The following is a 25,395-nucleotide window of genomic DNA, read 5'->3' on the forward strand; positions in this document are numbered from 1 at the left end:
ATACAGATTTTTAACTTAAAAAAAGGGCAACACCCATTGAGGAATCATGACTATTACATAGTGCTGTAAAAGGATTTATGCTAGGTCGTTCAGGTAGAAAACAAAAGCTAATGACCTTGGTGACAGCGAAATGATGATTTATGTCATTGCAATATAAATATGTAGATGTGTGATATTGATTTGGGGATCACAGGAAGTATTACTCTGCCCACAGAGAGGCGAGTAATGAATACTAATTTGAGGTGTAACAGGGGCTTCTAGCACACAAGTTAACTTAGACCTTAATGGAAAAGGGACATAATAAAAAATTGATTTTATTGCAGAGGACAGATATCAATGCATAATGGAATGAGGTTTTTCACTGATGTAATGACTTTCCTATGATGGATTGCTAGATCAAGGAAGCTAGAGGGTATGGCAGAGGGTTGATGGGTTTAATTATGAAGACCAGAGGAGGTTTAAGTTGGTTAGGCTGGAGGGTTCACATGAGGTTTGTTGGTTCTGTTGGAAGGTTGGGAGCAGGTTGGATAGTTAATCTTGACGGTCCAGAGGAGATAAGTTGGTTAAGCTGGAAGTTCTGTAGAAACAGAATTATTTCATTAATAAGAGCCCTGAGTTTCAAAGAGTGTGTGAGAGAGAATAAAAATACATAAAATTTACTGTTTGGATTAGAAAATTACAACATATCTGGGTTTAGAGGGTATGTATGTATTCTACCAATCATTAGGCAGCATACAACATAATCTAGGTATTGAGGTATAGAGTATGTCAAAGTGAATGGGTTAGAGAGTATACAAAATATTTGGTATTTAACAGATACAATAATATGGGCTGATACAATTGATAGTCTGGTTTATGATGTAGGAGAGAAAGTGGGAAATTTGGCATTGATGAATTACAGTTTCTATTGTTTTTGGTGGCGAGGATGGAAATAATTTTACCAATATAGGGGTCTGTTGAGAATGGGTATTCTGTGTGTGTCTCGTATAGTAATCAATTTTATATGACCCAAGGGTAAAGTTGCTTTGAATAATAAAAGAGAGTGGAGGGTCGAAATTCAGTGTACAGACATTGGACTGTACGAGTTAATTGTGATGAATAGTGCTGTGTGATCACCCAAGGCCAGACAACCTGTTTGGTTTTCTCATAATAGTCACAATTACATACTAAAAGTGGAAACAAGGAATTATTGTACCTGTTGTGTCTACTTATCCACCAGACTGAATCCTCCTAGTGTTTGACCAAGAGCCAAGTTATGTATTGAAATATTTAGTAGCTGGTAGGCTGATAGAACAAAACCATCAAGTAACCACCAGAGAAAAATGTCATTGCAAAATAAAATATTAAAAAAAACCAGTCTCATTAACATCACAAGTTATGAACACAATTGTATCATTTTCCATACAAGGCAAGGTTAGAGCCAAAAGTACTGCAAAATATTTTAGTTTCTAGCTCTGGAGATGTTGCAGATAGTTTTGTTTCGTTGTTCTCGGCAATGATGCTGGTACTCCGAATAATGCACCAATGTGTTTTAAACCACATTAAATTTCAAATGATTTCATTAAGTTTGTATTAATGTGTCATGTTGGGCTGAAAATTTCTATCAATGAAGAAGTGTGGTTCTGTACTTGTGTTTCACACAGTTTCACAAACGTACTACTGTAGAAAAGCTTTTGACTTTGCATCAGCTCAATATTGTCATAGTAAGATAATTTTTACTTGGAAGAATATATGAACCTGTGCATCAGTCATGATATACAATTTTCTGCTATGGTGTTTTTAATATAACAGATGAACGGTGGTTTGGACATTCAGAGCCCAGATAATTTGTATTCAAGTTGGTTTCCAAATTTCTCAAGTAAAAAAGAAAACATGTATAAAAAAAATGAAGTTTAGCTTCCTTTGAAACTGTATTGATTTGTTATTTATATGAACATACTTAGCAGATACAATCTTATCAAGGTTTACTGGATGTTGTTCCAGTAGTCAGTTATTTTCTAAGCATCTCTTGCTGTACAGCTCAGGTTTGATTTTCACAGGTTCAACAGTGGCATTTGTTTCCTTCTGCTGCATCTCCCTGAGGCATCTATTCATAGATTGCCAACATATTGTAGTAACTCATTCATCTACAGACAGTTTGAGAACATAAAACCCAAACTTAGCAGAGGCTTGCCTCCCTTTATAGTTTTGAGAGTCCCTTGGGATCCAAACTCATTCATATTGGTGGTCCAAGTTGCAAAAGAAAGGGTCTAAACCAGTTTTTAGTTCATCAGTAGTTAATAATATGACATACGTTTGTGAACAGTAAAGGTTGGTGTGCAATGGATTCAGGATAACAACAAAGTAGGTGCAAGTTAAAGTGCCAAAGTAAATCCCATACAAGGTGAATTTGATGAGTAATTCCTTGGATCACAGATATATAGAAAAGAATGGTTTCCCTCTACTTCTTGTCGGTGCTGCCTCTGGAATGGAAGTAAACAGTTACAAAATGTCAATCACAGTTGTACTTTCTTGCAACTCGGTGTGTGTAATTGCATTGTTATGTGGGGAGTAGATGCTGGCCGGGTGATTATTACATCTGTTTAATTTCCAGAGGGACTAGAAGTCCTACATTATAGCCATGGAAGATGAATGAAATAGTGCGGAAATATTGCTGATATACAATATGCATATATTATGTATATGCTTCTATGGAATATTTTCCGTAAAGAAAGGTTCACAAGAATTGTAACAATAGCAGTTTTATCATGTTTTGTTAAAATTTGGTATTAAATTATTTATGGGGATAGTTGCTATTGGAATATTTATCTCTTTAAAAAACTTTTCATTGATATTTAGGACATAAATGACAGGCAGAGGTAATGTTTTCAAGTGATTTGCTTGATAACATGTATGGCCAACATTGGCTGGGACCAATGCTTGGTAACATGTATGGCCATCATTAGCTGGGACCAATTCTTGGTAACATGTATGGCCATCATTAGCTAGGACCAATGCTTGGTTACATGTATGGCCATCATTAGCTGGGACCAATGCATTGTAATGTCACACCATCGACCAGGTGTAACGGGTCAGATGATGTTAGTCGGGATGTGTTTCCATTACTGAACCAATGCCTTTGCCAGCTCCTGCAAGTTTTAGGGCTGATTCAGGCATGTTATGTCATGGTATGTTGAAGTTGCATTAAAATAGGACCTGTATAAAACCTCTATGCATGCACGTGGTGCATTTTCAGTCACTTTTGTATGGTTTGTCCACTTACACAGTAACCAAGCAATGATCTTGCTGTCACAGCTGCAGAAAAAAAATGGTCATACAAGTCAGCACCCATATCCAGTGGTATTCAGAAGGAGTGGTAACACATGGTCTACAGCTTCTTGAGTTGTTGGATGTCCACACTATCGCATTGAAACCTTGCAGTTAATTTTTCATTGTTTCAAGAAAACGTCTCATAACTTCATGTTGCATCACTTCTGTCGGGAGCATTCCAATACTTCGATTATACTCTCTATTTAGACATCCACAGCATTGCTTAAACATATAAATGTTCACCTTGCAAGGGTTTTGGTATCCTCAAAATCCAATGGTTTCTTTCTCACTTACCTTCTCTAAACCTTCAGAATTTGTCTTGACACTAACCAAGGCATGTATGTGCTGAGCTATTTTTTGGGGTTTCAGGTTTAAACTAGAAAACAACTGTAAGACAGGAATGTTCCCCTGTCTAGGGTTAGGAAAAGATATGTGTATTGAGAACCCTTTGATTTTGATGATGGGGGTTTGACCGTGTACTTTTAACGTAGAAAGCTTTAAAAGATAAGAATTTGGTGGTCATTGGTCTTTGGTTAAAGGGTCGAGAGTAACAATGCATTTCTTTGGGATAGAAAAATCCACTTGTAATGGTTTATAATCAACTAATTAGAGTGATCAAAATTAATATGATACCAACTGTCCTACATTGATCTATGGAACAGTATTTGCTTGTGTGGAGGATCAACAAGATTGTATCCAGTTTACACATAATGAGGGAAAAAAAATGTATGACACTTTGTATCAAATCCATGGTGGTTCATATGTAACTACCAATAATAGCCTGTGCTATATTGGGATAGCCATGACAATACCGTTGGGTGACAGACATGTATGCTGAAGGTATCAGTGTAATGTTTATTTAATAGGGCTGGCAAAACGTGGTGAAAAATGATTTGTTTGACGTTTATCACTCATCTGTCAAACACTTTTACATATTAAACAAACACAGAGGCAACTGCTGAGGCCACGCTGCTTCGTCCATAACACCACCTAACATCATTTGTTAGGGGTCAATAGGCAGTATCCTTCTACAGAGCTTATAGGGCCGAATAGAAGGGGGATTACAACAGTTAAGAAAATATTTTTACAAATTACAGAAGCGTAAGGATTTAGAGAAAGCTTTAAATTGGGATCTACCGCTAGGTAAGTCATGTTATCCCATTACCTTATCAGGTCTTCTATGGGGCGGTAATTGGCCAACTGATTGGATCAATGAATTTCCGTCATTTCCGTTTTTAAAAGTCAAGCCATTGTCCAGGGAAAGAATTAACTTTGATTGAACGTGTCGGAGGAGAAACAAGGTTGAATTGTTTATTGTTAATCATGCGGTATTGGTCCTTTCGTTAGCGTGATCGGCCATGTATATACATTTAAAATGCTGGTGTGGTCCTGAATACATAATGTATACATTGTGTACATAAAATATTCCACATCGGAAGTAAACATCCCCTGCATTTCAATCACCAAGATAATATAATATCAAATATAATGAATTGTTAATCTAACTTTTCCCATCTGGAAACATATAAATGTATACATATATAGTAGAGACCCATGTTTTTCACAACGCCCCAGCAGTTTTATACATACAATTGTAAGGCCTTCAGGTTAGAAAGGTAATTGGGACTTGTAACAGCTCGATAATTTGGAGTGGTTTAATGCTAGGGCTGTAGGTATCTGTTAGCCAGTGGTCATGTTACCTGGACAATAACTGACCAGATATCTGGCCGTTTACCTGTGTATTGTGTGATAGCCCCAGCCCAACAGACACTCGGCCATTGTTAAACAGAGCCTTTGTTTGGGAAGGGCTCAAGAGCTGTTTGCTTTTCACCTATCTCTTCAGCCATCTGCCTTGAACACAAGCTGCCCCAATGGATGTGTGTATGTGTGTGTGACTGTCATATAAGGAATGATATCATACATGGGAGGTAATTAATGTAATGTTTTCCTGATGCCTAAGGCTGTTTTTGTGGATGTCCTGTGTATATTTAGGTACACTGCTGACTGCTGAGGACTAGTAGTGACAATTGCTACGTGTTTTACCTGTATCACAGCCTACCTGGCCGAGGTTTTAATTTAATACCTTTACCTGGCTGTGAGACTGAGTAACGAGTCCATTGTATCGGCGAATGTGTAGTGAACAATTTATCGTAGTAAGAGGATACAAATCGAATGTGATGCGGTGTTCTCTGGAAGACTGACACAGGATATATGCGTGTACCTGTGGTGAGATCAGGGAAATGTGTGTACGTGGGATCTGAACACCTTGACAGTGTGTTGCCCTTTACCTGTGGTGTTCTATGTGTGGTGATGGTGAGTCTGGGCCTTGGTGTCTAGTTTCGACCTAGTTCTCCGTCTGGGATACTAACCATTGTGTCACCTGGAAGTACTGCGTGTTGGACGTGTTGGACGTTACCTGGGACGAGTCCCTCTAGAAGCGTTATTGGATTATTTCCCCTATGTTTTAACACAAGATGTGGATGCCAAAGACTTAGTAGTGATATGACCTTTTGTGTATACAGGATATTAGAACCGTACATGGATGTGTGCGTCTATGTTAGTGCGAGGACCTGACACTTTCAGATTTAATACTTTGTGTAGAGGGTCAGAGTGTAATTTAGGACCCCTGTTACATTAGATTGTTCATTTGTCATCCATCATTGGACCTTGTGCTCTGTTCATTTTGGTTTGCCGATCAGGGATTTTTTATACCATGCAGGCCAATCCGCCATCTATGGCATAGCTGCTCTGTTATTTCACTGTGAGCCAGGTTTCACAATACAGAGTAATGAAATCAGGAATTCGTGGATAAGAACGGAGATTTTAATTACCCTACACAAATGTTGCTCACACAAATGTACCCTACGGTAAGTGTACTATATCAAGATCAAACTGTGTTTGTCTTTGCTCTTCACTTTCAGCCTGAACAATTATAGATTTTCTGCGTAAATAAAACTCTACTGTTAAATGCACTTATCTGAAGCCATTCAAACAACCACATGTATATTAGGACTATGTAATATCATGAAGTCAAACAATGAAATTAATTTGTAGATGAAGAAATCAAACATAGAAGCTTCTTTTTATGCATTTAAGTTACAGAACATTTGATGTAAAAAAAATATGTCAATTTAGTTCAAATTTGAAAAGAATAAAGCATCATATCAAAAGGTTGGGAAGTAAGTATTTTCATTAGTTGTTGGTAAAGTCCTGAAGATTTTCCAATGTATAATGTAATCACTTTGGTAAATAATCTCAGATATATGTATGTCTAGGATGTTTAATTAAAATCTGTTACAATGAATATTGATACAAGCGTGTGGCGACAACAATGGCCGTCAATGCGTCACTGACTCGTTGGTTGTTTGTGTACATTCAAATCTTTAAATCATACAAAGGGTTTTTTCTGTCATCCCTTATCAGTACTATAACATTAGAAGATAGTTTCGGGTCAAACCATATCCCAGGATAATCTCGTATGGTAGATGAAAGATCTACACATGCAGCCAGGTGGTTAGATTTCAAAGTTAGTCCTTGAATTAGTCCTTGTACTTCTGACATTGTTTTAATATAATTTTGTCGAATCAAATAACACAAAATTTTATTGTGTGATTGAAGTTGCATCGAAGTTCTCAAACTGACCCCCTTTCAGTAAGCCATAGATGATATATAATACATATTTCAGTGTTTATTTTCTGTTGGTGGTTTAAGGTTAAAAAATATCCTGAATTGTAATTTCAGAGGTTTAAATCTGATAAATGCCTCATTTAGCAATCAAGTCTTAGTGAAATATAGTTATGAATAAATAAGGACAATTTCAATAATTTATTTGCTTATGGGTTTCCAATGAAAATCCAATAAGCTGATGTAGGCTATTGCTGAACAGTTAATTATACATGGTTGGTTGAGTTTTAAATTACAATGTACTCTACATTATTTCTTAAATTATTTCATCTATAATTTTGTGAATATCATATTTAGATTTGCAATTAAGGAAGGACAGCGTATAGAGTGATGTCCCTTACATGTTTTTAGATGGTGTATGACAGCATATTTGTGGTGTACATATATATAACATTTACCATAGCAACTTTTTGCCCCTGGCCCGCCACAACTCTGACAGCAGATGAATGACATGAGTGGTGACCATCTATAAAGACCCCACTATAGAGCCAGCCATTACTGATCTCAGCATGGTCTATAGTGGATAAACAGCCGCGGGTTACAGTATATACACCAAACTCACTAACTTCTCCACTATTATAGTATAATCAAAATTATACCCTTATAGAAAAAGTCAAAGATTATATACACAGGACCCCCTAACCTGTGTACCGTAAAAAGTATGATTAGTGTCCTACCCTTATAGAAAAAGTCACCATTATATATATCTATGACCCGTTTCCTGTGTACCGTAAATAGTATAATCAGTGTTCTACCCATTCATAGATTATATCCACATGACTTCCTAACCTGTGTACTTTATATAGAGAAAGTCAAAAATTGTATAGACGTGACTCTCTAACTTGTGTACTGTAGACAGTATAATCAAAATTATTCCCATTTTCTACCCTTATAGAGAAGGTCATAGATTATAAACAAACAACCCAAAACTTTGTGTACATTTGATATACATGTAAATAGAATAGTTGGGTGTTTGATGTTTTCATCATTAGCTAGGGCTGATGATATAGATAGTGCCCATTCATAAGGTCAAAGGTCAAGGTTGCCTTGGCTCAGTGTATTAAAATGACCGTTACCTTTTAATATTTTGCCTATGGTTTATAAGTTTTAAGTTTCTATTGCAATATTGGTCAATAAACCTAAAATTCAAAGATTATGCCAGAGTTTATAGGTAAATATCATGGTATGTCTTTTTTGCCTCATATTACCAATGCAAAGGCCATGAACCCTATTCATTTTTGGGTTCAATTAGTTTAAGGATTCCAGATCATATCTAGTACAATATTTTACCTATATACACTTTAGAGATTCATGGAGATTAGACTCATACAAGAACTAAGGACTCTCTCAGTGGTATAAAGGCCACAACCACTCAACTCAGTACATTTACAAATGGTGTGTTATTTTTCACCTGCAATAAAAATTCTCGCTGTCATTACCCATGTAATATATGACCAAAAGCTTGAAGCTAAGTTGCAAGCAAGTTGCCTTTGACTTTGCTTACTTTCAGAAAAACAGTATGTGGGAATATTAGTTAGCATCACTAAGTTAATGTTCTTTCTGTACTCTGAACAAATTCAATACTTGATAACAAATTATTCTGTTAAACGATGGAAAAAATGGAGTTGTATAGTTAGAGAAAATAAATGCCATCAAAACACAGGAACAGCTTCCACACCAGTACACAGGTGATGTTCCCCCAGGTTACAACAAGTTAGCTGCAGTTTTCTACCTGTGTCATTTTCTTGTACTTAAGTAACTTTCTCTGGTGTACATGGTTAGAGGGAGAATGAGAGGAAATACATTGTACCTGTGTTTATACCTTAGCCTTAAGCCTTGTTCTTCACCGTTACGAGGTTTGACATCACACTTAACATTAACTGAAGTATAAATACCATCTTGTACATGATTTTGTCTATGCTATATCCGTTGTTCAGGTACATAGATTTTCTGTAAGTTCAACACAAGTGGCTGTATCTTCTAAACAGCTTTCAATGATATTTGATGTTATCACCTATCTCCAATAGAAAGAACGACATCCATTTAACTGTGAACGTGATTGAAAATTCTGCCTTTAGATGTAACCCTTTTTAGCTGGATGTATAATATATATTATGTATGGCGGTTTCCAAACATCCTAGGAAACATTTTGTTACATACAGAAAAGGAGAGGTGAACTTTAGGTACATATACCAGGTTATTGACAAACTTCCCTGTGACCTGTACAACATTTCTAGTTTGTCTGAAAATACTACAGTTGACTTCACTCCCAATTTCACTGAGTATTTTAATTACTGGGTGAACGTGTAGTCTAGCTATATTTTCTGCTGTTTTTTAGCTGCCAGTTTTATACCTTGCCACACACCAGTACAGAATCACCTGGTGAGGCGTTGTTTTAGTCCAATATACAATACAACTACAGTATATCTGCACTAGAATGGGTGCTTCGCTATCTTACCCCAGGTATTGGGTGACATTTTTAGAATAATTTGGCTATCTTTGTTGGGGCCCTGAACCATGAAAACTTGGCTCTAGTGTCATCTGGTGACCCAAATAAAGAGGTATCCCGTAAATGATTCATACAGCTAGAAATTCCTGGTGGCATAGCTTCGTGTAGAATTACACAGGTGGATAAGTCACCGGATTTTTAGGACCAGAAAATCAGCATTTTGTAAGCTAGCATTTAAAGAATACAGGTTTAAACCTCTTGGGTCATGGAGCATTATTTACAATTTATTTCAAAAGGATCTGTTGATTTGTTTTGACAAGTTGAAAGGACCATGTGCACTTCAACAAGATTCTATTTCTGATTCCTCTTCTGAGTGCAAGGAACATTATACAGAACTGAAACTTTCATGAGTCAATAAGAACAAGAAGTTGTTGATGAGTCTATTGTTTGATTACTGTCAAATTTAGTTTTTACAAAATCATTCAATTAAATGATTCCATTTGTAGCTGTCGGTTCCACACAGGCGTTTCTATGACATCAGTTTGGTGGCTACGGTGGGACTGAGCTCCAGAGTGTATCGATCCCCCATTGCATGCAGAGACTAGAACTCATTCCATGAAAGTTAATAATTAGGGAATCAGAAATGTAGTAAAAGCAGCATGATCAAACAAAGACGAGCCAGAATTTCATCTGATCAATTCATCTGATGTCCTTGTTTTCAATTAGTGTTGAATTTGACTTGAGAAATCAGATAGATTTGTTTGGATTTGATGCTTGGCTTGTGTGCTCTGCTGTGTTGTTTTGGTGTTTTTCTCGCACACTTTCGTTAGATGATGTATTGATCTTTTCTCTAGCTTAAACCTTCTCTGTCATTATATACCATTGAAAAATGTAACACATGTTCTTATTCCAAATATTTTCTGTCCCTGTCAATGATCCACACCAGGTTGTACAGTCCCTGCTGTGTAGAGTTAAGCAGCCATCCAGTACTTTGATAGGTGGATGATCAATAGTTATAAACTGACAACAACAAATGAAAGCTGGAGGTGAAGCCATTAGTAGTATACAGTATGTTACATTAATTAATTAAACAGCCTGGAAGTTGTCAAGTGCTAATAAGTAAGTTGGGTTTGGTCTTATAGAGTTTTGCATCATATCAACTGCTAAGGTAATTTTAGGATGTGTACAGTAAAAGATCCTGAAGGGATGTATTATGTGAAATAACAACGAAGTCCCAGGTTTTTAGAAACAGTGTTCTTCTTTAAATGTCAAAGTTGTGAGACCAAAAAAAAACATTGAAATAAACAGGATAGTTAATACATCTGAGTTCAATCAGCTGAGATAGACAGATAAATTGATAAAGTATTTACCTTTCACCTGGATATTGTTACATGTGCTGAATTTCACTGGTACAGGGTCTGGTCTACATGTGTCAGTTTATACAGAAAATCAACCGTAAGCATGTTTTCATGTCTAGAAAAGTTATCTTTTTGAGAGCTTGTTAACTAAGAAAAAATAAAAGGTTTTGAAGCAGAATTTGGTAATGGCAAGATCAGTAAAAAAAAATACTGTTATCCAGATTAGATAGGTCTTGAAAAGATATGGTTAAATGACACATACTTGTTTAAGATAGGAAATTAAAGGGTCTGATATTAAAGTCAGTATATCTGACACAAAATGCATAAAAACAAACTGCAATAGGACCAAATGAGAAGACTTTTTCATTTAACTGTATTTTGAACGTACATGTTCCTTGTGATTTTACCGAGGGAGTGTTTACTGTTCAGGTATGTGGAGCTATCATTGATCGTGTGTGATCATTTGACTTTATCCTGTAATTTTATCAGACGCAGCAGAAATTGGACGCCATACACTACATACATATAGAGATATATAACTGTATGTTAGCTAATAAGGGCTCCAAAGGGGACTTTAATATGTGAATACTTGTCTTAGAATTCTTGACTTGTAATGTTCTGGATTTCATATTTTCTGCCGTCAAAATGGCACTAGCTTAGATGAGTAATGGAACAAGAACAAAGCTGCTGATGGAGCACGATAGGGACCAAGGGATACGCTCAGATTGATATATCACTTTATTTATGAGGAACTCAACATGGGAATGGGATAGAGATGCTATTGTCTTCTCTGCAATGGGAAATATAACAAAACAGTTTGAAAGAAAATGTAGCTATTTGTGCTTCGCTCCTCATCTATCTGCACCCGGAGTCCTTATTGTATCAAAAAGGATGTTCACTGTTAAACTGAGGTGTTTAATTTGTGATGATTGTTTTCTAAATTCTGCTGATAAATATTTTCAACACTGTTATGACATTAAGCCTTATACTGCTACCATTCATTTAGAGATATATGGCATTATAAGAAGGTTATATGGCAATAAATTGAGGCAGATATATTGAAGAATTGTTAAGGAAATGCTAACTTTGAAATAAAGGATTTCAAAATTGTTCTGCATTACAATGAAATGTTATAGATTGAAAGAAATATAAAAGTTTTGTTTGTTTGTGTTTTACGTCCTATTAACAGCTCTCGTCATAGAACTGGTCATTTAAGGACATGCCTGGTTTTAGTGGTGGAGGAAAACTAGAGTGCCCAAATAATAGAACACTGACCTGCTACCAGTACCACTATCAGGACTGCCCTATGTAGGTCTCCAACCCGCGATCAAGTGGTGGATATTTAGAGTCTATATCTGTTTAAGTTCCCATTGTGCATTTTAGGCTATGCCGCAATTCAAGAGCTTTGTCAAAGAGTTCAAGAGTTTACTCCATCTTAAGTTGAAAAATAATCAACAAATGTTAAGGTATTATGGTTGAATATGATGGCAATGTGACCTAAAAAATTCCCTTTGCACACACAAACATTTGTCACTTGATGTCATGTTTACATTTCACCAACAAGCTGATGTCACCACTACTGCCATACAGTTTCTGGGCACTGCAGCTGATTGTCATGTGCCAGTTTAACTTAGATGTAGGTGTGGAAACCTTTAGATATATGTACATGCGTGAATTAATTTCACTCAACAAAAGGTTGTTTTTTTAGCTCACCTGCCCGAAGGGCAAGTGAGCTTATGTTATGGTGCGGCATCCGTCGTCCGTCTGTCCGTCCGTCTGTCCGTCCGTCGTCCGTCGTTCGTCTGTCCGGCGTCAACTTTTTGCTTTAAACAACTTCTTCTCTTCTCAATAACCAAAAGGCCTAGGAAGATGATATTTGGCCAGTAGCATGCTGGGATCAAGGGCTACCAAGTTTGTTCAAATGAATGTCCTTGACCCACTTTCAAGGTCACAGGGGTCAAATGTCGTAAAATCTTCAAACCACTTCTTCTCAATAACCAAAAAGGCCAGGGTACTGAAATTAGGCCTGTAGCATGCTGGGATGAAGGACTACCATTTTAGTTCAAATGATTGACCTTGATCCACTTTCAACCTAATGTCCTTGTTCAACAATCAAGGTCAGAGGCGTCATATGTTTAAATCTTTTAATAGGTTCTTATGAAATCTTAAGATTACAAGTGTTAGATTAATAACAGGTGAGCGATGCAGGCCCATTGGGCCTCTTGTTTGAAAACAAGTTACTCACAGTTCACTTTTTACACCTGTAAAACGAAAAAAGCTTTTGAAAGAATGTTGCACTGCATTGTATATTGGGCAAAAGTACATGGAAGTGAACAAATGAAATATGTAGTTGCATTGCTGATGTGGTAGAATTAAATATACATTGTAGTTCAATCAACCTCAAAATTTCAGCTTAGTTTCTAATATTCTTTAAATTATGCAAATATACCACCTGAATACATCACAAAGAGTTAAAAATTAAAATGCATTCAACTGCTGATGTGTTCCGAGTGCTTGTATGTACAGTATGTATTGCTGTCACCTTATGGACAAGTGTTTGACAATCGTGTTTGGTTATTATTCGATACAAGATTTTTACTTGGCTAGAGAATCATGTTCTGCTCTGTAGCAGAATAATCTGTCTAGGGCATTGCAATAAAATATTTATTCTTCTACATCGCTAGAAAAAAATTCTATAAAAGAATCCTCAGTCTACAGTTCTGAGTAGAATAATGTTGGATCTTGTGCTTCCACCGACTCCCAACACAATCTGGGATTGTCAGTAGATATAGCTGTTACACAATACCGGTAGAATTAGTAACAAACTACAATGCTAGTTGTGTGATAACATCTCTGCCTTTGTACTCACTTATTGATTTCCGTGTCCACTATTGTAGAAAATCACAGCAGAAATATTGACTATTTCTGACCTGTGTAGTATACCCTGCCAACTCATTCATAGTACCTGATGACCTGGTATTAATTACAGACCTCTACATAAACACTCGCTCTTTCAACAGACAATTGGGGGGAGTAATTACCCTATCAGTTCATTCCAAGTGGTGTTTTCATAAGTTGAACTTTGGTAATTGAGTTAAGTTTAATTGTCAGTAGTTCCTCAATAGGTTTTGTTAGTTTATAAAAGAGAATCATAGGTATGTAGAATTCAATCCTGTAAAATCATCTGGAGATTGGTGTTTTTGTAATATACTGTATACTATGAATAATTGATAGTTTTTTGTGGCGTTATAAATCAATCACTTCATAGGAAGTAAGTTAGCCCTGAATTTAAATGTATTTTTTTCTGTAGGTGTAAGATTGGTTTAGATCCTAAGGCCTATAGGTTTGCTAGTGACATGGGAACATTTTTAATGAGATCAACCTATCCTAGGCAAGGGTTAGTCATCTCTTTATGCCGAATTGTTTCTCATTAATATTATAATTGTACATATGTATAAAAAAAATCCTCATGAACTCTTCCAATGAAATGTGAGAGAGCTAACAAAGGAAGACAAGTGTAGCATTGTCAATACTTGTTATTAACCAAAACGCCATGCTACACATACATATGTACCTGTATGTGTGAGATGTTGTGCAGGAGTCAATCTTCATTAAACGGGGAGGGTCTGCTAACTCTACCTTCACAGGGTATGTTAACATTTATTAGGAATTTATTACATCTCGTAAATGCTGCCCATTGAGAATCCATGTTTGATTTTATAAAAATCAAGAAGGAATAAATACAGAATGGAGATTTTTTTTTTTTTAGCAGAAATGAATACCAATCAGTCTAAGTTGACAGTTGTCCAATTCCAAGAATGACATTAACACATTTAGAAAAGTTTAAGGCAAATGATCAATGATGTAAATACTGTTGTACAAGAGTGTTCCATGTGTAGTTAAATAAGAGCTATGTTTTTGACTTGAGTATTCTCTCCCCTCCCCTGTATATATAGTAAAGTAAAATCCAGGGTTTTTTCAGGCTTTGAGATATTTCCTGGTAAGGCATTTACTGTCCTTAGATACTTACATTGGTGAAGTGTGAGTTTGTCTCTGACATTTCTGTTACTTTTTGTTTGCATTTCATAACACTCAGATTTCAAACAATTAATTCTGCATTACAATTTTATAATAATGATTTTCACCTGATCATTCTTTACATTAAGAAATAAGAACAAAAAGAATTGTTAGGAACGTTTGTGTGTAAAAATATACAACAATATCAACAGAAGATGCTTTTAGGGTGTTCTATGATTGTGAGTGACTGCTGGCTAGAATATATCAATATTTCAAATGTTGTTATTGTTTCACATGCACACTACAGACTGGAAATTAGTTTTGTTTCACAAAGCACCTTGGGGTACAATAAATTTACGAACAGATGAACATCATGCAAATCAGCTTTACAATTTGGATACCATAAAGGCAGCAGTTTATGGTATTTTTCGAAAGGTTGACACAATTCAGTAAAATTACAATTGTCAGTCGGAAGATAGTCAGACAGACATTCATATAGTGAAGTGTGATGTTGAAACATTTCGTGTTTATTTGCATTCAACCTAAACATTAAAAGCATGAAGGCATTATTTTCTGTCACAGTATAACAATACTAAGATAGATGCATGTATTGATTGCTGCAACTCTTCCATGTCGAACAATTTCTGTGCAAGTTTCACATCAGTGAAAGTAATCAATGCAAGGGAGATAACCCATTCAATACAACAGTAAACCGACATTGGTTATTATCTTTCCTGTCAAAGATATATTATGTTAAATGAGCTTGTTTATTCTCAGTGGAGTTTCTTTCCTAGTTATTATTTTTCTGCATTTTAAGTGTTCAAATAACACGTCTTGTTGGAATATGTTGATGTGCAGAGATAATCCTTGAAACTATTTCCGTTGGACATCACTAGATCAATACACCATGTCTGCTCCTCATTGATATTGATTTTTTGTTGGCTGGAGGACATCATTGGATATGGGTATTAATAGTCTTCCTCAGTCTGATATCTAGAGAGAAGCAGTGGAAATAAATCTTGTCAAAAGTGTGTGTATGAGTTTTGCAGGAGATAGACCTGGCAGGTGGATGGGTTTTAATCTTTGTTGATGCAACTCAGAGTTGGTTATCAAAAAATAATACAAACAGGTTTATATTAACCAACAGATAAGTGAGGTTTGTGAGGTAGAGATGTAGTCTTTTGACATGAATTTGCTGTCATGATTCATGAATATACAAAAAGAGATGCTAGTTGTTCATTTTTAAAAACCATTTTGTCTTCATCCCATTGTTTTTTATGTGATTTTCCTACATTTCCAGTAACTTTAATTGTGTGTTTCTTATGTAATGGCCTATGTGTTCCACCCCTAACCTATGATGCGTTCCGAATTTAACCAATGTTACCATTCATGTGTTTTCCACCTGTTACCCACAATGTATTCCAAACGTAAAACCAAAATGTGCTACGTTATGTAATGGGATATAATATGCCTTGGTCCTAAATTAACTTAAATGGTGCAAATCCAGGACAAAATATGAAGTCTATATTGAGTGGTATTGAATCTACCTACAGTCAAAATTTTTATCGACTGTAAAAGCTTGCTATACTTACAGACTGATGTGTAATGTCAGTCTGTCCTTGGGAATGTAATCTTCTAAAAACAGTGTCTGGGATGTGGCATATACTTGATTTTTAATACCACTGGTTGCTTTTGTTAGGGTTTGGTAAATTAACCGATTTATGGAAAAGTTTCTTCAATATTTTGAGTACTCTAGAGATAAGTGTACCTGTTATCCATCCAATTTTCCTTCATTCTCAGAAACAAATTTGATTTGTTCTTCATTTGAGTTTTCATTGCCCTTCTTTGTCAGTTTGTCAAGTGAAACAAACCCCTAGAGTGAGATAAAGTTTGCAGATAATTCAAATTTTAAGTCATAAGATTGGAATTGAACAAGAGTTATTTTCTTTGTTTGCATGTGAAGCTCCACAGAGCCTGTTGGGTGAGATAACAAATGACATTTGTGACAATACTGCTGCAAATTTCTTTTTGAGTGTGTGTGTGTTACAGGGTAATAATCAGATTATATATGCCTTTATTAGGACAGTAAAAGTGAAGTATAATTACAGTCTCATAGTTTCTGACTTAATAGTTTTACCAATCACTCAGCTTAGATTTTGCAAATGACTAAATATTTTGGATAATTGTTTCAATTTTTTTTTTTTTTTTTATATAAATCATTTCATGAAAGATATTTTTTATCTCTTTGTTTGGATAAGAAGATTTTTTTTTAATAATCAATAGAAATATAGAACAGTGTTTATTAAAATGCTTTTCTACCTGTTAAAAATGTGGTGATGTCAGGTCTTGTCACTCTTGTGAAATTGTCGTTCTTAATAATGTAATTACATGCCCATCTGTAACCCAAAGGTTTTGATACGGTTGGATGATTTCCATTACTAGTTGGCATATTAAACGACTTATTTTGCCTTTTTAGATCAAAAAGTAACAAAAGCAGATCCTATTTAAAGAAATATTACTAAATGTCTGACTAAAGTGCGTGCAATTCAGTCTGAAAATATTGTTGTTGAAGAAGTGACATTGTTTTCGTTGGATAAAACAATAAGCATCTGTATCGTACCAAGAAAAAGGTTTGAAGCATTTCAAATTTGACTTGTTGTAGTTTATTTTCAGCATGTTTCATAATACATTAAGATGCCTGTATAAAGATATCAGTGAATCCATATGTTGTCCAACAAATTCAAGAAATATCAATATATTTATATAAAGTGATGAATTAAAAGAGTTAGTTCCCTTGTAACAAACACGCCTCGAAAAATTCCCAACAGAAAATACTATAATTGCAATACAAAAAAAAAAAAAAAAAAAAAAAGTTGTTTTATGATATATGATGTGACGAGAACAAGAATGTTATCTTCGCTTGCATACTATTAAAGTCCAAAAAATTGAAGAAATATCAACAATGATAAATAAAAGAGTTACTTCCCTTGTAACAAACAAGTCTCGAAAAATTGCCAACAAAAATACCAGTATTCAAACAAACAAATAAGTAAAATTACAAATTATGGAAATATTTTTTTATGGTACATGGTAGGACACGTACAAGAAGGTTTTCTTTGCTTGCATTCTATTCAAAAGAATCATCTTTATCGTAGGTTTTTGTAACAAGTACATAAATATGGTTCTGTTGAATAAACTTTTTTGATGTGAGTTTTATCATCATGACTTCAGATTTTCTGACTCCCATCATATTGGTTTTGAAAAGAAATGTACATTTCATGTCTGTCACTCTGTGAAGACTTTGATTGACAAGATGTCTATTTCACCTGAGTGCACAGAAGAATATGTCGTCTGCTCAGAGATAGTATTTGTGTTTGAATGGTGACAAAAACTAGAAGAAAACAACAACATTGTGATGAATGGTTATGTATCCAATATTTGAAGCTGGTCAGAAAGTATTTACCACTAGTGGTAATGACTGGGAGGCACTTGACAGAGAAATAAGGGTATGTGTTGAAAACAAAGCAGCAATGTGGATTTGAATGAAAGATTGTGTTTTCAAATACAAAATTCCACTTTTTAAAAAATATGATAAAGAGTTGATAAGTGAAAGATGGCCCAATCATGAGAAAGTTACTATCATGGTTTGAAACAACTCCCCATAAACAGAAATATGATCCTATGCCAAAAGATTAGCTGGCCGAACTATCAAATTTCCCTGGAAAATCAACAGGGGTCATGACAGAACCAATTTTCTGATCTGCATGCCCCATTCCTCTCTAACTACAGGGTGATACAGCTACACCATCTGACCTAAATATACTACCACTGTGTAAACTTATGTACCAGTTGATTGTTCTAGAGGTCCTGTAGCAAGAGGTGGTGGAGTATATAACTTAAAGTTACTTCATGTAAACTTTTAAAACTTTCATTGCTAACTTAAACTTGTTTACTATCTGCATTACCCCTATGGGTGCAGTCCATTTCTAAGTTGGATTCTGCACCTCCCCATTGGATGTAAGGCAGATCATATGACCCATTACAAGACAAGATGGGCTTAATTTAGACCAGATGCGACTAGGCAACTCTAGTACGCCATTTTGTTTGATTCTTCTCCATCAACTCCGAGATGAATCCACTGATGTGGCAAGCAGCACCTATAGCAGCGAAACCTTTGGTAAAGTTTTATAACTTTCAACAAATAATCTGTATCATGAATATCATTACTAATATTGCATGAAAAAACTTTTATTATTGTGTGAAACAGACTGTTTATTCCTAGTAATGATTACAGCTGTTGTGAGAAATGTCACACGTGGTAGTTGTTCTATAACTCATTTTAACTTTTTATGTCTATATTCCAGAAAAAATAATCAATGAAATGATGAAAAATAGTTTACTGGAACCCTTAGTTGATTATACTGCAGCAATTTGTTCTGAATGGAAGTTTTGCCCTTCCGTTTGGGTTTTGCTGCAGTCACCATTATAAAGCCTTTGGGATTGACTGATTAATGTTATTTATGGAGTGGAACTAATGCTGTATGGCTTCTGTTTCAGCTAGTTGACATATTAGCAGGTCCAAAACAACAGTATAACGGGAAGTGATTAGAAAGAGCTTAATTGCATGGTAGTCTAATTCTTAACTCTCAACTAATAATTTTCAAACTGAATCTTTAGGATTTACCGAAATTTTTGGGTATTCATAGACAAGAGAGTTCTGAATGGTTTTAAATGGCAGGCAGCAACATTTTAAAACTGGTAAAATGATCATCAAGGACAATAATTCTAGTAATTGTATATCACACTGTTTTGTACAATTAGTATCACCTTATATAAGATTTTAACGTTCTTTGTTCTTAGCAATGTTTATTCGTGTGATTTTCATTCTAATGTTCACCCATAAAAACTGGTACTAATAAAATTACATATTCCTATCAAAAAAAGTAAAAGCAAGTATTTTAGAGGTCTGGAACATTCTTCTGTTTACTTCTTTTACAGTTTGATAGTCTCTGTTGAATTTTGACTTTACATAATTCAGGCATTCAAATAGAAGCGTCAATCAATATGATTTGTACATTGTTTCTCAAAATGTCCATTTTTCAATCAAAGCATTGAATTTTCAAGGTACAAATGAATTATTATAGTGTTTACCTAAATGGTTTTGATCCAATCAAAGAGATAATCAGATGATAAACACATGGATGTTGCTGTTTCCTGATGTAGGAGTTTCTATAGGGATGCTGACACAAGAAATTAGAGCTCTATAATGGTGGATGCCTAATGACGCACCTAGACTGATGACCTGTCACACGACTGTTTCAGACAGCAAACCTGATCAGTTATATGCTGCCATCAGGATGGGTCATTTCTAATTGAGGAAGAAAGATACCTTGGAGTACATTATATGGGGAATTTCTAATAATTGGACATGTTCAAATTCATTGATTGATATGATTGGGTTTCTAAAAACTACAATTTCAAATATTTGATATTGTTCATAATGGGGTTTTATGAAACATGTCATGTGTAATATTTGCCATTCCAGTGGTAGGACACATTCATTCACTATAGCCCTTACTCTAAAACCCTTTCTTTTGTGTTCGTGCTATTTATCATATGAAATAAAGTTCATTTTTCATTGTTACGTGACGTTTGCTGCAGGGAAATTTAAGCTGTTTGGAAAGAAGATTATAAATGTAATGTTTCAATATTTCTTCTTGATTAAGAGAAGCAGGATGGATGGAGCCGTGAGAGATACACTTAATGAAATAATTGACTTTAGAAAACATTTCTAAATGCTTCAAATTCAGTTCACAGATATACTGTAAAAGTGAGACGAGTTATGATATTATGTCTGAGGGGCTCACAATATATTTAATCAGCATAAACAGAAATTCATGAAGTATGTTGGCCAGCAAAATTAAATATTTTGTAAAGATATTTTATCCTTACACAGTTTTTGTTTCAAAAGCTAGTATTCGGTTCTCTAGTTGTTGTCACAATGAACGGGAAATATCTGTTAAAAGAGATGAACAGTAGTTTTCATCTTGTTATAAGTCTGAAATACCTACACCATTTATTCACACCGCCTATAAATGAGTTGTTATTATTTTTGTGTCAACTAAAGGTCATATAATCGTTCATTAGATATGTTTTGATGCATGATTATGCATAAGTATGAAGCATATAGGCTATCGCCATTTGGAGTTGTACAAAAAAACCGATACGATCAAAGTTTTCTTCATATCTAAAACCAATTCCTATTTTGTTAACCATTCCAAAAACAGCCAAGCATTTCGTCTGCACTATATGAGTCAAACGACCCGAGGAATCCCAAAACGATCTTAAACAGCTCTGCCAAAAGAAGAATTATCAAATTATTGGTGCCATCAAATAAGTCTTGTTATTGGTTTTGTATAATGCTGCACACAAAAAACTATTTAGAAATAGCACAGACTGACAATCCCTTTGCAAAATACTACCCTGATACGTGTAAAATTAGCCATATTTGAACATTGAAAATGTAGTCATAGGGGAATCTATTCATTTATGGTTAGCTGTATGTATTGATTGGAACGTTCACTTTAGTACCAGGGCTGATAACAATGAAATTTGGAGAAAAATTATCTAATATAGCCAAAAGGGATGTTCATAAAAATGCCACAACTACTTTAGCTGTTAAAGGGAAATATAAATCTAATAAATAACCCTTCTCATTTTAGGCAAATTCAATACATCTCTCCAATAAAAAAAAAAATATGGGGAAATAAGGAAGTAAATTACGGCAACCCACTTCTTTTGAAACCTTAATTAGACAATTTTGGCTACAGATGTTAAAAATTGCCTCGTATTAAAGCACATAGGCTTATTGGTTTGAATGAATATCCATCAGCTAGTATTAAATAGTGTCTCACAGAACCGAGACATAAGTAAAGCAGTTAAATAGCAAACTACACCCAGGATATGACCGACATAAATGACATCGACAGGAACCAAGCTGCAAATGGTATCTAATGGTCATACTTTTAATAGGCATACAATCAGTTTATGGTTGCCTTGACAACACTATTTTAACATGGTAGAGCCACAGGAAATGTTAAGTCTTGTGAATCAAGATGAAAATATTGGTTTGAAAATCTCTTTAGTATATAGATAAGTATATCTATACCATAACAAGAAGCGCTCCACTCTAGAGTAGCCTGCAAAGGCAGAATATTGAGTCACCTACAGATTCTCACAGTGAGTGATGGTTTCCATGGCAACTGACAAAAATCAGCCTCTGCTGTGATCAGTGTGTGGATAGTGTGGAGTACTGTACATCTGAGGGAGAAGGAGAAATATGTCTTTATTGTGATGGCAGCAGGCTTGATTAACATGTATGTAGCTCTACTATCATCTCAATCCAAGAAACTGCATGTAAACTTGCCATCTCATCTGTCCAACCTCAATGGTTCTGTACAGCACCACCATCACCCACTACAGGTTAGTAGCTTCTATAAACACCATAGACAGAGCTGGTTCTCCAGCATGGCTGCTAGTCTGCAGCCCGTCAGCCGATTGTTAGTCTCTAACAAATATTGTTTATAATGCTGAACACTGCACATGGCTACAATGGCAGGTATTATATTGGTATATATTATGCTGCGTAGTATGGTTTTGAGTGTTCTGGGTTTTCTGTTGTGATAGAGGTTATCCGTCATGTTGTTCTGTTTACATCCTTCGTTAGTATTATCTAGCACATCACACAGCTTCCGCTGTTTCCATGGGTATAGGCCCAGGGGATCATATGTGCCAGACTGATTAGTAAATGGTGTAAATTATTACCATGGTACCAGGAAATAATAAATGATCCACCATACAAAGTGACAGATGTAGGGATGATGTTTTATGTATTAGGCTTTGTATAAGCTTTCAAACATTTAGACCATATAAAGTTGGTTTGTGTATTTTACCATAAATAGTTAAATAAACTCGTAAACATTGTCTTATAGCCCAAAAGATGAATAAATATTGGTGATTATCATTTTACCAATGTAGCTGAATATATCGTCTGTCACCACTTTTTATATGCGTAGGTCATCATCATCTGTATATAACTCATTCAGTCGAGTTAAATGTGTTTAGATCTCCTGATATTTAATGTACATGTATGTATTTGAATGTAACATATGTTTTCATACTTTCTGTTTATATCTCTGGGGAAAGTCACTTCATTGTTGGAGGTATTGGTTATATCGTAATCAATGTAATGAAATTGTCTATATTTCATTTTATAGAAAACTCTACATATCATTGCAACAATGTTATAGGATGAATGAATAGTTATCAAGGCTTTTATTTTCCTGCAACATAGTGGAGGGTTTCTGTCTGTTGGTCTGTATGTCCATCTGTATGACATCTTGGTTAGACTTGTCATAGTTTTGAACAACATGTTTTGTGTTAGTTCTGTCAGTTCGTCAATAGTCAAAACCCACAACTAAGTTTATCAGTTTCATTAACAGATTAATCAACTCCATGACGAGTACATAAATTACAATCCCAGAAATCAATAAAAATCTAATTTCTCTCTGTATTTTTGAATTAATGCTATAATTGGGAAATATATATATACATTGTTCAGTTAATGCTTCATTTGTCTTCTAATGAGTCTAAAGGCCTACTAAGTAGGATATATCATAGTAGGATTCTCAAGCTGTGCCTGGTCTTGTATAATATTATAGTAGGATAGTCAAGCTGTGCCTGGTCTTGTATTTGTGTGTATTGATAGCTTCTTTTGTGTGATCAGGCCTTTGTGATGTAGAGAAAGATAAAAAAAAACATTAGTTAATTGATAATTATATTTGGGCTTCCCTGCATGTGTTTGCTTGGAGAAAAGCTTATGATTGGCCATCTGTCTGTTGTCAGAGGCCAACAAATGCAATACCTTTAAACAATTCTCAGGCTGTCTGTAAATGGTATTTGTTTTATATTAGATTATGAATTCAACCACAATACCTTAAGGGAGGATCTAGACTTGAGATGTTCCTGTAGGTTATGTATTTTTCAAGCAACCGTACTTTTTTTTGTCTGATCAAATAATAAGAGTATGTTTGAAACGTTATTCACATAAGATTTCCCATGAGGTGTAGAATGTAACATGTTGATATTAAGTAAACAATTAATTTAACCCATAAAGGAAAAATATTTCTTGTTGATGATCGAATGACACTCAAATAAAAATACAAATTTCCATCAACATGATGCGTTTATGCACTATCAGTCCAAAGATACAAAAATTGTTAGGTAATACATCCTGGTGCATATTATAAGTGCCATTTTCATTGCGGTGTTACTGACATACAAGCATCTACTTTCTTGGGATGTTGTTCGTTTTATCATATGCTCCTGAGGTTGAATTAAATGTTTTAGGTCTTCCAAAGGTAATTTACTATGCAGGCTAACATTGCCTCCGGGAAATCTTGGAGAATGGTGGTAGGATCAAATTAACGGTACAAAGTTCATTACCGGTAAGGTCATCCAGATTCCCAAAGTCTTGGTTAAAACCACTGCAGTTAATCGCAGAACTGATTTGTAAAATGGTCTCTTTATAACAGTGTTTTTCTATATTACGTGTAAAGACTGAATTTATGTCATTCAATTTAATACAATCGATTCTTTTCTTACTTATACTTAGGTCAATACCTGTGCAATTAAGACAGCTAGGGCTCAGATAATTGTGATACACGTGATTAACTTAATGAGAATTTTTTGTAAATTTTGAATTTTAATATTTGAATAAAAAAATAAGTAACTTCACAGTTAAAGAATTACAGCAATCATCACCAATATATTATACTTTCAAGCACCAGTGAAACTTCAATTACATTGAGTATTATTTTAAGAATGTATTAAATTCAACAAATTCATGATCAATTTGTAACTAGGCTACATTTTAGAATGTTAGTAAGGACTACAGGATACGTTCAGACACTTAATTTTGATTGTTCTAGAATTGGAATCATGTTTAAAAGTCTACAAAGAGTTATATAAATAATTTAAGTGTTAAGGAACAACATCTGTAAGGGGCACCAAGTTGAGATGAATAACCTTAGAAGTTTGACTAAATAAATCTAAAAAAACTGTCTGTCTATTATATTGTTTATGGACATAGGGGATACATATTTCATATGAATTATTATTTATTGATCATTTTTAGCCCACTCTTGTGTTACCTAAGACTTTCCTTCCCAAAGTAATTTAAAAGAAAACATTTTAAAAGATGATATTTTATTCCATTATTTTTCACAAATTCTTTAATAGTCATCAATTCCTACAGAAGGCTAACTGTGTTGTGTAATGAATTTTCCTGTTTAATTATTGGTTATGGACTAACTTGACAGTTATAACGGTTTATGACAGTAAAGGGTAGTGATTTGTGATTTTAGACAATTATTTCAATAGTTACTTAATCAATGAACTAATCATACATCAGACCAATGATCACTGCCTTCAGAGCTCTTTTGTTTTACTGACACACCCATTCCAGATCATTCACACATACACAGACAGATTAGGGTGTGTGGGTTAGAACACCCCCCC

At 34.9% G+C, this 25,395-nt stretch overlaps 1 protein-coding gene across 10 annotated transcripts in view; it reads left to right on the forward strand.

Annotated features, from left to right (window-relative positions):
* LOC110465231 (RNA binding protein fox-1 homolog 3-like) overlaps positions 1-25,395 on the forward strand; it is a 109,934-nt gene that overhangs the window by 45,206 nt on the left and 39,333 nt on the right. The window contains exon 1 of one of the 10 annotated variants that reach the window (XM_021520926.1): positions 4,360-4,452. The exons of 7 other annotated variants lie outside the window; for them this stretch is intronic. Coding sequence is in view for 2 of the 3 variants with exons in the window: in XM_021520920.1 (XP_021376595.1) it covers positions 18,947-18,994 (48 nt within the window). In the remaining variant the exon portion in view is untranslated. Of the gene's footprint in view, positions 1-4,359; positions 4,453-6,050; positions 6,177-18,863; positions 18,995-25,395 lie in introns of those variants that run through there. 2 more of the 10 variants (XM_021520922.1, XM_021520920.1) reach the window with 2 other exon arrangements.

The sequence above is a fragment of the Mizuhopecten yessoensis genome, unplaced genomic scaffold (assembly GCF_002113885.1).
Source record: "Mizuhopecten yessoensis strain PY_sf001 unplaced genomic scaffold, ASM211388v2 scaffold11065_1, whole genome shotgun sequence".
Taxonomy (NCBI): domain Eukaryota; kingdom Metazoa; phylum Mollusca; class Bivalvia; order Pectinida; family Pectinidae; genus Mizuhopecten; species Mizuhopecten yessoensis.